Source organism: Vipera ursinii, assembly GCF_947247035.1.
Source record: "Vipera ursinii genome assembly, chromosome: 8".
Classification (NCBI taxonomy): domain Eukaryota; kingdom Metazoa; phylum Chordata; class Lepidosauria; order Squamata; family Viperidae; genus Vipera; species Vipera ursinii.
In genome coordinates this window covers 20,524,713-20,538,943 of record NC_139519.1, presented here as the reverse complement: position 1 = coordinate 20,538,943, position 14,231 = coordinate 20,524,713, and the positions used below count along the sequence as shown (strand labels likewise).

The window sequence follows — 14,231 nt, the reverse complement described above, 5'->3', positions numbered from 1 at the left end:
TCTTTAAAATCTTTGGAGGAATTTCTTTTAGAACCAAAACTTGTTGACCAGCAATCACAACTTTGGTATCGTAGGCAGCTTGTATAACTTCATCTCTAATTTCCCTTTTTACAAAATAAACCACCACATCTCTAGGCAACTTTCTCTGTTTAGCAATCCACGAATTCACACGGAACACTTTGTCCATACCTTGTTTTAATTCAGATGCTGGATGGTTCAATACTCCCTCAAAAGCCTCAGAAACCAGCTGCTTTAAATCTTCCTTAATATTCTCTTTTAGGCCTCTAATTCTCACAGCAAACTGCATCTGGTAAAATTGGGCCAAGCTCTGTTCACTGTCGATTTTGTCTTTTAAATCTTCAATTTCCAATACTTTTGCTTCTAATAAAGCATTCTTTTGAATCAAATCTTGCACTTGATCATCCAGCACCTCCACACATTTAGCAACTTTTTGCACTGAGGACAAAATGTCTACCTTCATTTCTCTAAGTTTCTGTTCCATCCTTTCTTCCATTCTCTGCTCCAATTTCTCCAATTTCTCCTCCATCTGTAGAAATTTAACACCCATTGACTCCAAAATTAACTGGGTATGTTTTTCAAGATCCTTCGATGTCAATACATCAGGAGAATGCAACGCCTGCAGCAATGATTGTTGTTGCACCGGAGAATTTCCAGCACTCCGAAAAGTTCTAGGGGGAGGTTTAGCCGCCATCTTTTACTTACAATTGTGACGCACTTTCACTTTAAGTTTTAAGCAAAGTCCATCAAGCTTGAGAGTAAAATAAAATCTTCTTCATCTCTTCATCTTTCCCTCTTGTACTGCTCTGCCTGCTCTTTCCCTTTCATAGTCTCTCCTTCAAGCAGGGATGGTCGCAGACGCCTGGCTCTGCTCCATGAAGTCCGGAGCAGAGACGCTAGCCAGCTGGGAGCAGCCCAGGCTACGGGGGAGTTCAATCCTTCAGCCGCCCAAGCTCCAAGCTCAGGCGGCCCCGGAGAACTCAACCCCCACCTGGGGGCTCACCCCCTCCTCTTCTCCCGAGGAGGGGGCTTCAGATTCGCCCGAACAGCTGATCGGCGCTGTTTCGGGCGAAAAAACACCAGCTGAGCCGCGGGCAGCCCGGGAAGGCTCCCTCCGTCGCCGCGGAGCCACCGGAAGTCCCGACTTTTTAATCTTTTTAAGCACAACTTGCCTGGGGCGGAGTGGTGGTGGTGGGGGCTCTGCTTCTTAACTGTATCTAGGCCTATTCATTAGCTGGTCACAGAATACGTATAGGGATGGGTGAGTGGGTGTACTTGCACTTGCACCTGCACACACAAAATCAACGCCCACCCCTTCCAGTATCAGCATTGGCAAAAGGCAAAACATTACTGGTAGCTGAGCTTAGAAGAAGCAATTGTCACAGCAAACAAACAGATGTCTTCCCCTGTCTCTCCAGAGCTCAGTATATCAAGTGGAACTTCGAGATGAAATCATAGCTTTCAGAGCAAAAAAAAAAAGACTCATTATTCTATTGTTCAGGAGACCAACCCTATACCATCTCAGACAAATGGCTGTCCGGTCTCTTCTTAAAAACCTCCAGTGATGGAGCCCCCACAACATCTGGAGGCAAGTTGTTCCACTGATTAGTTGTCTTCGCTGTCCTGAAGTTTCTCCTTAGTTCTAGCTTGCTTCTCTCTTCAATAATCTTCCATCCATTGCTGCTTCTTGTCCTGGTTACATTTTAAATAATACAGAAGTATTTCCCACTTCCACTGAGCAGATGGCCCTTGACCCTTCAAGATCAGCCTTGATTTATTCTCTGGCTATTTTTTAAGCAAACCAAAAAAGAGAGAGAGAGAGAGAGAGAGAGATTTTTTTCCTAAAAGAGTGTTGCTAAGCCTTAGCTAACACAAGAATTTTTATCCTCTCTGTTTTTCCCCCCAGATGCAAACATAATCTTCATCCCAGGCACAACACCCATCGGCCTCCATGTGTTTTCTCTTGTCAGTCCTGCCTGCAACATCCAACTGGCAGCCCAGGCTGAACTTCCACGGGAAACAGAGTGTGACATTGCCAGCTTTTCAAGACCAGAAGCCGCGTTAACAGCAGGCACCTCAATGCCACATTTATTTACAAATTGTTAGTTAAAGTATCAAAAGTTGGCTCTGGAAGGGAAAACTCAAAGGGAAGTGGTTGACATAGACCCAATTTCCCTACTGCAAGAGAACTAGCTCGTCCCTATAGTTTATACATCCCTCCTTCCTTCTGTCGCCTTCTTTAATTTTTAATTTCTGCTTTGACCAGACCCTGTTTCTTGGATGGAGTTGGATTTTCCCACCTGCAGGCCTTGAACTGTGTTGCTAGATCTGCCACCCTGCAGGTTGGCACAGGAATGTCAATCCTTAAAATGGAGTCAACATGGCTCTTGTTACAAGCTGTTCACAAGCTGTCACTCAACTTTAATTCCAGAGAGCTGTTTGCACAGAGCTTGAGCGTTCCTTAGGCTTATCCAAGGCTGTCCAAGTACCAGGCACCATCTCAAACCCAGAAAGAGTCCTCATTTCAGCTGTGATCACAGAAAAGGAACAAGGAGACAGAAGGAACCGCTAGAACACTTTCTGTACACGATTGATAGCTTCTCCTGGGTTTGAACCAGTGGTGACAGCTGCAGCTGTTTTGGGGGGAAAGGAGAGAAAAAAAGGGGAGAAACACAGGAAAAGCTGTCAATCTTTTTTTTTTTCTTCCAGATGGGACAAGAGCCATTCTTGCCTGCCAAACTGAGCCTGCCCAGTCCTGCCTTAAGGGCACAAATGTGGATGAAGGCAGCTAAGCTTAATTTTTAGAGTTAGAATAAACACAGGAGGACTACATAAATATAAAAACGAACTCTTATGCACGATACAGGCGCTCAGCTATACGTTCCACTCAATCCATGAAATTTTGAGTTTTTATAGCAATAGCACATAAGACTTATGTACTTTACAGCCCTCTCTCTAAGTGGTTTTACAGAATCAGCATATTGACCCCCAACAATTTGGGTCCTTATTTTACTGAGCTCTAAAGGATGGAAGGCTGAGTCAACCCTAAGCTGGTCAGGATCAAACTGCTGGCGATCTAAGAGTTTACACAGTGGGGATGGGGAAAAATATTTGCGCTTTAACCAAGAGAAGTTCAACAGTTATGAACTGAAAAGCAGAGATTCTCCCATTTCATTCTATTATTATTATTATTATTATTATTATTATTATTATTATTATTATTATTATTATTATTATTATTATTATTATTATTATTATTTGCTTGCTTGTTTGGTTCCAGAATTGTTAATCATCATTATAGCAGCTGCGCTAGTTAGAAAGCTCAGCTACAACTGAAGCGGTATTCTGTACATAACCAATTTAATATAGCCAAGTCTAGAGAGATTTGTTACTGTCTCCTGCCCCCAAAGTTGCGGGGGAGAAAAATTAAAGATGCAAATATCCGAAAGTCTTATTGGATTTCAAAGTACGCTTGGAGAAAACCTCCCTTAGGATGTCTTTGATTATAAAAACAAACCTATCTTGCATTTTTACTCAAGATGTGTTTGCCCAACATCAATGCCACTTTGTAAATATGTTAGGATTCACACTAAGATCAATAGAAGACACACCATTTACTAGAGCCGGATGGTGCCTGGAATTTCACTGCCTTCTAAGATCACTTGTTTGTATCATGTTGCCTAATTGGTAACACAAACACTACCTGAGCTCAAAGCTAGACTTTTCTTTATAAGACGGTGGGGGAAGCGGTACCCTTCAGCAGAGTGTTTACAGTGGCTCAGAATAATAATGACACATGAAACCAAAGACAGAAAGAAGAATGTTACCTTACTTCTCTTACTCGGACAACGTAAATCTAAATTTCCCGTATTAAGAGGACAGAGTGTGCTCAAATTACAAGCGTTCATTTAGGGACCGTTCAAAGTTACAACAGCACCGAAGCGTCTCATGACCGCTGTTCATAAGACTATTGCAGCATCCCCCCCCCCGGTCATGGGATCAAAATTCAGATGCCTGGCAACTGACTCATATTTATGACGGTTGCAGGGTCCTGGGGTCACATGATCTCCTTTTGCGACTTTCTAGCAAGCAAAGTCGATGGGAAAAGCCAGATTCACTTAACAACCGTGTTAGTAACGTAAAAACTGCAGTGATTCACTTAACAACTGTTGTAAAAAAAAGAGGGGGGTAAAATCCGGCAAAACTCACTCAACAGCTGTCTCGCTTAGCAACACAAAATGTTGGGCTCAATTGTGGTCAAGTCGAGGACCACCTGTGTTGTAGTCCTCTGGGTTCAAAGAAGCTGGGAGCTGTGTAGCAAGAGAAAGCGGCAGTAAAGGTGCTACACCAGCTATGGCAGGGGTAGGCAACCTCGGCTCTTTTATGACTCATGGACTTCAACTCCCAGAATAGCTGACTCAGGAATTCTGGGAGTTGAAGTCCAGGAGTCATAAAGCGGCCTAGGCCTAGGCCAGGGTAGGCAACCTTGGCTCTTTTATGACTCCTGGACTTCAACTCCCAGAATTCCTGAGCCAGCCATTCTGAGGGAAAAGGGAGAAGTTTCCAAGCTGAGCCATGCTGACTCAGGAATTCTGGGAGTTGAAGTCCATGAGTCATAAAGCGGCCTAGGCCTAGGCCTAGGCCAGGGTAGGCAACCTTGGCTCTTTTATGACTCCTGGACTTCAACTCCCAGAATTCCTGAGCCAGCCATTCTGAGGGAAAAGGGAGAAGTTTCCAAGCTGAGCCATGCTGACTCAGGAATTCTGGGAGTTGAAGTCCATGAGTCATAAAAGAGCCGAGGTTGCCTACCCCTGAGCTATGGCAAAACTTCAACCGAGCAGCTTCGTCCAAGTCTGTGTTCCATCTCTCCCTGCCATAACAATTGGATTATGATTCAGGACATGTTTCTTCCTTGAGTACGACTCAGGGATATTATTATTTCCTCCAAAAAGAAATAGCTTTCTTTTGAAGCAGGAACACTTGTAGAGAAACCCTCTGAAAACATCTCGGTCCTGAAACACATGAATATTTGAGCAGGGGGAAAAGTAAGAGAACACATTTAATATTAAACTTGGTTTTTCTGATCCTTTTTTTGTGTGGTCTCTATATGCTTCTGATAAGAGAGACACAGATGTTCAGGTTGTTTATGGACTTTGAAACTCAGAGGTAGTCTAAATCTCTCATTTTGAAGAAGGAGGGGAAAATGTAATGTTTGACCAGCTGTTCTTGCTGGAATCTGCTTCTCCCTTCATTTGTCTTTAGCAGGAGGGTAAAATTGGCTCCCCTGCCTCCTTTTTTCAACAACGTAGTTAATTGCACACCTCACAACAATAATCAACCCAACAGATTTGGCCCACGTCAAAACACAAAGGCTGCTCAGAGCCACTTCGGTGGAATCTAGTTTATGGGCACCTTATGGTTGCCTCAATATAGTCACCATCTGTTCCCATGTTGCAACGGTGATCAGCTTGCATTATCTCTAATGGAGTCATATTGGATTATTCTAATCGCATCTTGGTGTCAATCAAGAAATTAGTTTTCCGTCATCCAAATAACCTTTTTCATTTATTAAAGGATGTCTTCCTTTCCTCAAGCCCCACAAGGCTGCTTGATGTCAAGTAGCTAGCTTTACAATCCAAGCACACATATGTTTAGGGAGGGGATAAGTCCTACTTTGTTCTCTGGGATGTGCTAAGAAGTGCAGGAGCTCAAAATGGCATTCTGATGGCCCAATGTTGAGCAAATGTGTTTCCTTGGTTTAGAAGGATTTAAATCCAAGGAATGGCTGGCCGATTTGTACTTTCTTTTTTTCCCCCTTTTACTTTCTATGCAGATGTCCTCAGTTTACAACAGAACGTTTACTGACCATACAAAGTTACAACGGCACTGGAAAAAGTGGCTTGTGACCATTTTTTTCACAGTCACAACCTTGGCTGCAGCGTTACAAGCTTTGTAGCAGCCCCAGGATCACCTAATCAAAATTCAGATGCTTGGCAACGGGTTCGTGCTTAGAACCGCTGCTGTGTCCCGGGGTCACGTGATCCCCTTTTGTGACCTTCTGACAAGCCAAGTCAAAGGGGAAGACAGACTCACTTAACAACCGAGTTACTAACTTAACAGCTGCGATGATTCACTTAACAACTGGGGCAAGAAAAGTCATAAAATGGGGCAACACTCAACAGGGAGGAGGAGGAGGAGGAAGGAAGAGGAGGAGTAGAAGGAACAAGAGGAGGAGGAGGAGGAGGAGGAAGAAGAGAAGGAGGAGGAAAAGGAGGAGGAAGAGGAGATGGAGGAGGAAGAGGAGGAGGAAGAAAAGGAAGAGGAAAAGGAAAAGGAGGAGGAAGAGGAAGAGGAGGAGGAGGAAGAAAAAGAGAAGGAGATGGAGGAGGAGGAGGGAGAGGAGGAAGAGGAAGAGGAAGAGGAGGAAGAGAAGGAGATGGAGGAGGAAGAGGAAGAGAAGGAGAAGGAGGAAAAGGAAGAGGAGATGGAGGAGGAAGAGGAGGAGGAAGAAAAGGAAGAGGAAAAGGAAAAGGAGGAGGAAGAGGAAGAGGAGGAGGAGGAGGAGGAGGAAAAAGAGAAGGAGATGGAGGAGGAGGAGGGAGAGGAGGAAGAGGAAGAGGAAGAGGAGGAAGAGAAGGAGATGGAGGAGGAAGAGGAAGAGAAGAAGGAGGAAAAGGAAGAGGAAGAGGAGGAGGAAGAAGAGAAGGAGATGAAGGAGGAAGAGGAGGAGGAGGAAGAGGAAGAGAAGGAGAAGGAGGAGGAGGAAGAGGAGGAGGAAGAGGAGGAGGAGGAGAAAGAGAAGGAGATGGAAGAGGAGGAGGAAGAGGGAGAAGGAGGAGGAGGAAGAGGAGGAGGAGGAGAAGGAGGAAGAGAAAGAGGAAGAGGAAGAGAAGGAAGAGGAGGAAGAGGAGGAAGAGGAGGAAGAGGAGGAAGAGGAGGAGGAGGAGGGGGGGAGGAGTGGGAGGAAAACAGGTCAGCGTTATACTTTTATAGTACAGAGTCCCGAAATAAATAATTTCAGAGGAAGAAGAAGTTCAGGCTCTGAACTTTACAAACATCCAGATGAGATGAATATTTCATTGGAGCGGTGAGCCAGAGCCTGAACCTGGGGAAGGAGCATGAATACAGATCTGCTAACAAGCCTGGCAGTGGTTGGACAAGGACGGAGGGAATATGTCAGTGCAGGAAAGCGAATTTGCAGGAACAGATGACTGGAGGAAACGAATCCCAAAGCCCAGAAGAATTGCAAGGTATTTCCCTCTTTGTGTTAACAGCATCTCTTGTGCAGGTTATCACAAAAGCCATGAGTAGAATAACTACAACCCTGGTCTGTAGCCTGCTTTGGAAGCCTGAAGTAGTACGTGCTGCTGTACATCATCATTTGTGTTAGGAATGTAGATGGAAAAACCTCATGCTGCCACCCTGATCTAGTCAGAGGAAATGTTGAGGATTACAGCAAAACTCTTGCACCCTATCAGCAAAGTCAGGTCAGGCTAGATTAACTATTTTGAAAGGAACACCAAGCCTAACTGTTAACAATTAATTGTTGAACTGGAAGCAAGTTTTCTGGCTCATGTTCAGTTACATAACTATGCAAAGCTTTTTTCATCCCTTCCTAATGACCTAAAGTATTTCCCAACAAAAGGATTTATTAGAATTTTCATTTTGCTCCCTGCCTGTTCCGTATGGCTCTTCATTTTCCCTTAGAAAATACAGTTTGCTCAACAATTATACTAGTGGTACAATGCAATAATAAAGGGAAAAAAACCACATTTCATTTATACCTGTGTTTGTGCCCGCATGAACACCTGAATCTTTGAATGTTTCTTTTATTTATTGAAAAGTTTTACAGTACATTTTATTTTTAACAAAACAAAACTCCTCCCAACCCCCTCCCCTCTTCCCAACCCTCCCCAACATCTCCCTCCCTCCCCCTCCCCCCTGCCCGACTTCCCAGAGCTAAATACAAGGTATAAAAGTACAAACAATCCTAGTCTACCATATGCAAACAACAATAAACTATTAAATCTATCGCACTTTATAACTCTTATAAAATAACTACAAGCAATATAAATATCACATCAATACTTATTCAAATGCTAAGTGAAACTTTTTAGTCCCCTATTTATTCTGGATATAATCAATCCATTTTTTCCACTCCACAAGATATTTTGAATGTTTCAATTTACCAACGAGTGTCCCCGTTTTCCGGAGCTACTTCTATCGTTTAAGAAATCCAGCATTGTAGAATACATAATGTCTACTGAATTATTTCACAAAACATAAAGAAATCCAATCAAAAACATTCAATTTCTACCGATGACTTTTGTGCTTACTGAGAACATGTCCTAAATCTGAGCTGTTACAAAGTACAATAGCTGGCTTCGCAGAACACTGCAAGGCCAAACAAACTACAATAACCAGATGGCTGAGCGCATTGTGTGAACCAAGCTGTGTCCAACAGTCTGTCTACATGGCCCATCCCTGGCTGCAATCATTAGCAATGGTCCTCCAGGGTCTTGGGATAGAATGACATCATCATAACTATAAGTTACACTGACTGAAGGTGCCTGGAACTTAACCCAAGATTTATACAATGCATGCAAAACATACCGTCTTTATCTGAAATACTATCCTACCCTTAAGACAAAAGAACTTGTCATGCTATTTCCTACATCTCCAAGATTTGGGTCACAGTCGGTTATGAAGAAGTGGGCCAACAAGAAGAAAAACATGCCATTTCAACAAATAGTAAGCCTGGATACCCAATTCAAGATCCTCTTGCTCCACTGAGATTGTGTTTTGGGATGTGCTAATCCTACGGTCCTGTGCATGGATGGGAGGAAGGGGTTTCTGCCCAAATCTTAACAGCTGCCAAATGCTTATAAGAAAAAACATTGTCGTCATCATCATCAATCTGTGTATGGAACTCGATATCATCTTTTACTAGGCTCTGGTTAAGGCTCTGAGTCTGTTTCCAGATTGGCTATAGACTGCTTGGCCCTTGGAAGTGATGCCTTGCAGGGGTAGGCAACCGTGGCTCTTTTATGACTCCTGGACTTCAACTCCCAGAATTCCTGAGCCAGCCATGCTGGCTCATGAATTCTGGGAGTTGAAGTCCATGAGTCATAAAAGAGCCACAGTTATCCTATCCCTGGGCTAGAGGCATCCAGCCATGGAAATTTTAAGACTTCTGGACTTCAACTCCCAGAATTTTCCCATCAGCTATGCTGGCTGGGGAATTCTGGGAGTTGAGGTCCACAGGTAGAAGGGGTAGAAGAGGAGTAGAAGGAAGACAAATATAAAATCCCCATTTTTTTATCCTCTGTGTGTAAATCATTTATCACTTGTTTTTTCTCTTGTTTTTTAATTCCATTTATATCCTGCCCTTCTCCGAAGACTCAGGGCGGCTTTACAAGCTTAGCAGTAGCCTTCATTCTATGTATATGCCTGCTTATTAGGGCTTTCACACACACCCCAAGCGGCATTATTACAAAGTCAGCTTAATTGCCCCCAACAATCTGGGTCCTCATTTTACCTACCTCGGAAGGATGGAAGGCTGAGTCAACCTTGAGCCTGGTGGGATGCAAACCTGCACTAATTGCAGGCAGCTGGTGTTACTTAAGGAGGCATTAGCCCACTGTTCCACCAAGGCTTTCTTTTCTTTCCATATCTATATGGCCACCGGTCTAATTAAAGTTAAAGCTTCATGGTATAGCAGGGCACAGTTCCTTTACAGGCAGCTAACATAAGCTACATTATGTTAACTCGGTAGTAATGAGTTTCAGCATACGCTACAATATTTATTTCTGATCAGATAATTTGGGAATGCAGCCATGTTCTGACCTAAGCATTTCTCCGTCTTTCTAAAGAACCTTGCTTTATCATTCTCAGAGAATAAATAAATGAGTAAGCAAGTAAATAGTGACTTCCCAACTTCTTCATCAAATTTCTGACATCTCACAAATTCTGCCGAGAAGCCCATAAGAATTAAAGTGGCGTAAAGCTGGTATCCCATCTACAGCCTGATTATGCAACTCCTTGTGGTATATCATTCTGCACTGCACATTAAGCTCATTAATTCTTGCTGTTTCAACAAATTACGGATTTCATTGCTTAACAGTGCTGAGTGAAAACATGACATCAGCTTTCCGAAGGCTCACACTGTTGTGTTGTCGGCCTCTCTGAACCGTTGTTTCCCTAAGGCAGGGGTGTCCAAACCTTGGCAACTTTAAGACCTGTGGACTTCAACTCCCAGAATTCCCCAGCCAGCATGGCTGGCTGGGGAATTCTGGGAGTTGAAGTCCACAAGTCTTAAAGTTGCCATAGCTGGACAAACCCTGCCCTAAGGTCTCATTTCCAAGGGCCAGGCAGTCTATCGCTTATCTGGAAACAGATTTTGAGCACCAAGTTTCAGGAGCAGAATATCACCAAAATATCATTCCCAGAAGGGGGAAAAACACTTAAAACACCACGGCTCAACTGGATTTGAAGGCACCTCTCTCAAACCCCTGCAGCGAACCTTTTCCAGCTTCTCCCCTTTCATCTTCCTCCTGGCTCCTGCAAACAGCAGCCAGGAGAGGATAACCCAGCCAGAATCGCATCTTCCACCTTCCGGAAAAGGCCAGCGTTTTTCAGAACCAACAATCCCAGCAAATGTCTGACTGGCTCCTTCTGGAAGACGGGGGCTAACCGTCTTTTAGCCTAGGTGCTGGACAGCCTGACTCGAAGGGGACAATCTATCCCTACCTCAACCACACCTCCAGGCAGGTAGAGCAGAAACATGCTCCAGACCCGGCCTCTCGGAAGAGGAGAGAAGAGCAATATCCATCATCCCCTGCTAGCCACCCCTGACTCCGACCAGAGCCCCCAGATTGCAACTCCTTTTTTGTTTTTGCTTTACCCCCCCTCCCCAAGCCCAAAAGATCTCAGCTTGCTCCCCAAAAGATCTTAGCCCATCCCCAAAAATCTCCAACCCTCCAAGCCGCCGTTCTCCCGCATCTTACCCCATCTCCCCCAGTACTGTCCCCTCGCCTCCCCAGTCCCCCTCCCACCCCTCCCACCCCCTCGAACCCCCCAGGGCAAGCCTGCGCTCCTACCTGAGGGTGGCGCTCTCTCCTTGCCTGACCGTCACGTTGTCCATGGCCTTGGGGAAGGTGGCCTCTCCGCTGCGCACCGGCACTCCTGCGGGCACAAGGAAGAGCAGCCTCAGACACACGACCACCAGGCACCGCCAGGGCAGGACCAAGCCCCCCACGAGCCCCATCCTGGGACGCGAGATCTGGTTAGCGCTAGCCAAGATCCACCCCGGACGGGGGCGCAAAGCGCAAGAGCCCAAAGGGCACCAGCAGCCCCAAAAACTGAAGGCAAAAAAAAAGACGGGGTGATGGAGGAAGAGGGGTGCGGAACCCCTCGCAATCCAGAGCCGAGCCGGCAAGAGAAGCAGCAGCAGGAGGAGGAGGAGGAGGAGGAAGAAGAGGGGAAGAAGCGGCGGCGAAGGTGGCCGGCCGCTGCGCGCTTCAGCAGCCCCGCTTTGCGGCGCCGAGTTCAGCGGGCATCCTCGGCTTGGCCAGCCCGAGCTGGAGCGCTGTTGCCCCGGAAAGGGAGACGCCGCCGCCGCCGCCGCTCCGCAGCCCGCCCGGCTAGAGTTCCCAAAGTCCCGGCTCCGACGAGCCCCAATGAGAAGCCCGAAGACGAAGCCTCCGGGGCGCCCGGGTAACTTCTTGCCGGCCGAGCTCAGCTGCGCTCCACCTGGGCGAAGTGCGGCGCGGAGGTCCCGGCTTAGCGGCGGCTGACTGGCCGCGAGAGGAAGGCAGGCAGGCGGCGGCGGCTGGCGGGGCCCCGCTTCAGCCGGCCGGCTCGGCGCTCTCCCCGGGCTGGGCGGCTCGGCTCTTTCCCCAGTGCCGGAATGGCCCGCTGGCCGCCCGGCGCACGCAGACACGCCCGCGCCGACTTCCCGGGGTTGTCATGGCAGCCAGTCCATCACTGACCGCCGCCACTTCGGGCTCCCCGGCGCAGGCGACGGCGCGGAGCAGCCCAGCCTCCTTCGCCCGCGCAGCTCAGCCCAGGGCGCCGGCAGGCGGCGGCGGGGGGACGCGCGCCGATTAACCCGCCAGGCGCCGACGGCGCACCTTGGAGAGGCGGCGGGAAGGGAGGAGGGGGGGCGGGTTTCACCTTCCCACCCACCCACCCACTCACTCACTCACTCACTCACTCACTCCCCGTCCAGCTCTCTTCCCCCTCTGCGCATACTTTCTCTCCCCTTCCCTCGTCCCCCCACCCCACCCGCCCCGTCCCCTCTCCCCGCCAACCTGACGTTTGCCTCGCTGCAACCGGCTGGAGTAGTTCTCCCCTGCTTTGGCTGGCCCACTTGGCAGTCCAGTTGGGAGAGGCAGAGCGCCAGCTTCGCTTCTCCCTCTCCCACCCCCCCCCCGCCACCCCAGGGCTCCTTCAACAACAACCCTGTAGGGGAGGGGAAAGGGCTGGAATGGGAGGCATTTGCTCCAAAGTCACCCGGTGCTCCACCTGGAACTGCTGGGTCTCCAAAGGCGGCAGCACCCTCACCCTGACTTGCAATAGGGTTCATAGTTTTATTTATTTCCCTCCCCCCTTTATTATACATAATAATATAATGTAATATAACAATTATATTAATATTAATATATAGTATAATATATAGTATACAAACTATATATAATGGAATATATGTTAATATAATTAGATAATATATAGTATACTATATATGGTATAATATACTAATACACACACACACACACACACACACACACACACACACACACACACACACATATATATATATATATATATATATATATATATATATATATATATATATATATATATATATATATATATATATAATATTAATATAATTAGATAATATATAGTATAATATATATTATACTAACACACACATACTTCTTTATTTCTCCCTAGCTGGCCTCAGCAAACCCAGCTGGCTTTCATGCCTAAGGAGGGACTAGAACTCCTAGTCTCCTGGTGATTGGCCCAAAGTCACCCAACCGGCTCTCATGGCTGAAGCTGAGGCAAGATTAGAATTGTCAGTCTCCTGGGGATTGGCCCAAAATCACTCAGCTGTCTTTCATGCTTAACATGGGAACAACTCAAGTCTTCTGGTGTCTAGTCTGGTGCCTTAACCACTACTAGACCAAACTCCATTAATCTGGAATATGTCATGTTTTTCATACAATGCTGCCTTGTAGAATAGGATAAGGATTAATAGACTCTGGAAATGTCCAGAACACTCTAATATTGGAAGACGTCCTGCACCCTGCAGAATGTTTTCCAATTTTGCAAGGCAACCTTTGTCGTGAAGCTGCCCTGAACACATCTGGAGATCAGGCTGGCAAAAGTGCAACATTGATTTTTAGAAAAGTATGAAAGAAAATAGATGTTTTCAACACTACTTCCGCAAGCTTGTGGAAGTACATTCATAAATGCATCAATATGTTAATTTACTAATTAACATATTAGTACTAAACCATATTACTACAAGTGGCACGGTAGATTAATGCTATAGCAATCCTAGTTACATTACCCCTTAGTATATTGTATAAATCCAGTTAGTGTTTAATTCATTCCTTTTTTAAAAAAAACATAGCTTCACTTTAATTGAGTTGTAATGGGGGATTGTGAGTAAGGAACCTCTGTCTTTACAGTCTCTGTATTCACACAACAGACTAAATACATCTTCACCAATTGCATTTGAACTTCGTGGCATTTTGTGCATGTTGTTGTTCAATCATTAAATCGTGCCCAGGCTACAACAGCCCCATGGACCAAAGCACGTCAGGGCCCACCTGTCCTCTACTATCTTCCAAAGTTTGTCCAAATTCATGTTCATTGTGTTGATGACACTATCTAACCATCTCATCCTCTACCATCCCCTTTCTCCTTTTGCCTTCCATCTTTCCCAACACTGAGGTCTTTTCCAATGAGTCCTGTCTTCTCATCTGAGGGCCAAAGTATTTGAACTTCAGCTTCAGGATCTGTCCTTTCCAAGGACAGTCATGGGTTGATTTCCTTTGGCATTGACTAGTTTGATCTCCTTGGAACTCTCAAAAGATTTCTTTTAAGGAAAGCATGGCTTGTGCTAACTATGGATAAGCATAGGGTTCAATTAAAATAACAGAGTTGGAAGAGACCTTGTAGGTCATCTAGTCCAACCCCTT

At 45.9% G+C, this 14,231-nt stretch overlaps 1 protein-coding gene across 3 annotated transcripts in view; it reads right to left on the bottom strand.

The window, feature by feature from the left end:
• Positions 1–11,380, bottom strand: part of NTM (neurotrimin) — a gene marked incomplete at its 3' end in the record, with an annotated part of 227,829 nt that extends 216,449 nt beyond the window's left edge. For all 3 annotated transcript variants that reach the window (XM_083368626.1, XM_083368627.1, XM_083368628.1), the window contains exon 1: positions 11,118–11,380. In XM_083368626.1, coding sequence (XP_083224752.1) covers positions 11,118–11,284 — 167 coding nt within the window. In that variant the 5' untranslated portion in view covers positions 11,285–11,380. The remainder of the gene's footprint in view (positions 1–11,117) is intronic.
• Positions 11,381–14,231: the final 2,851 nt, after the last annotated feature.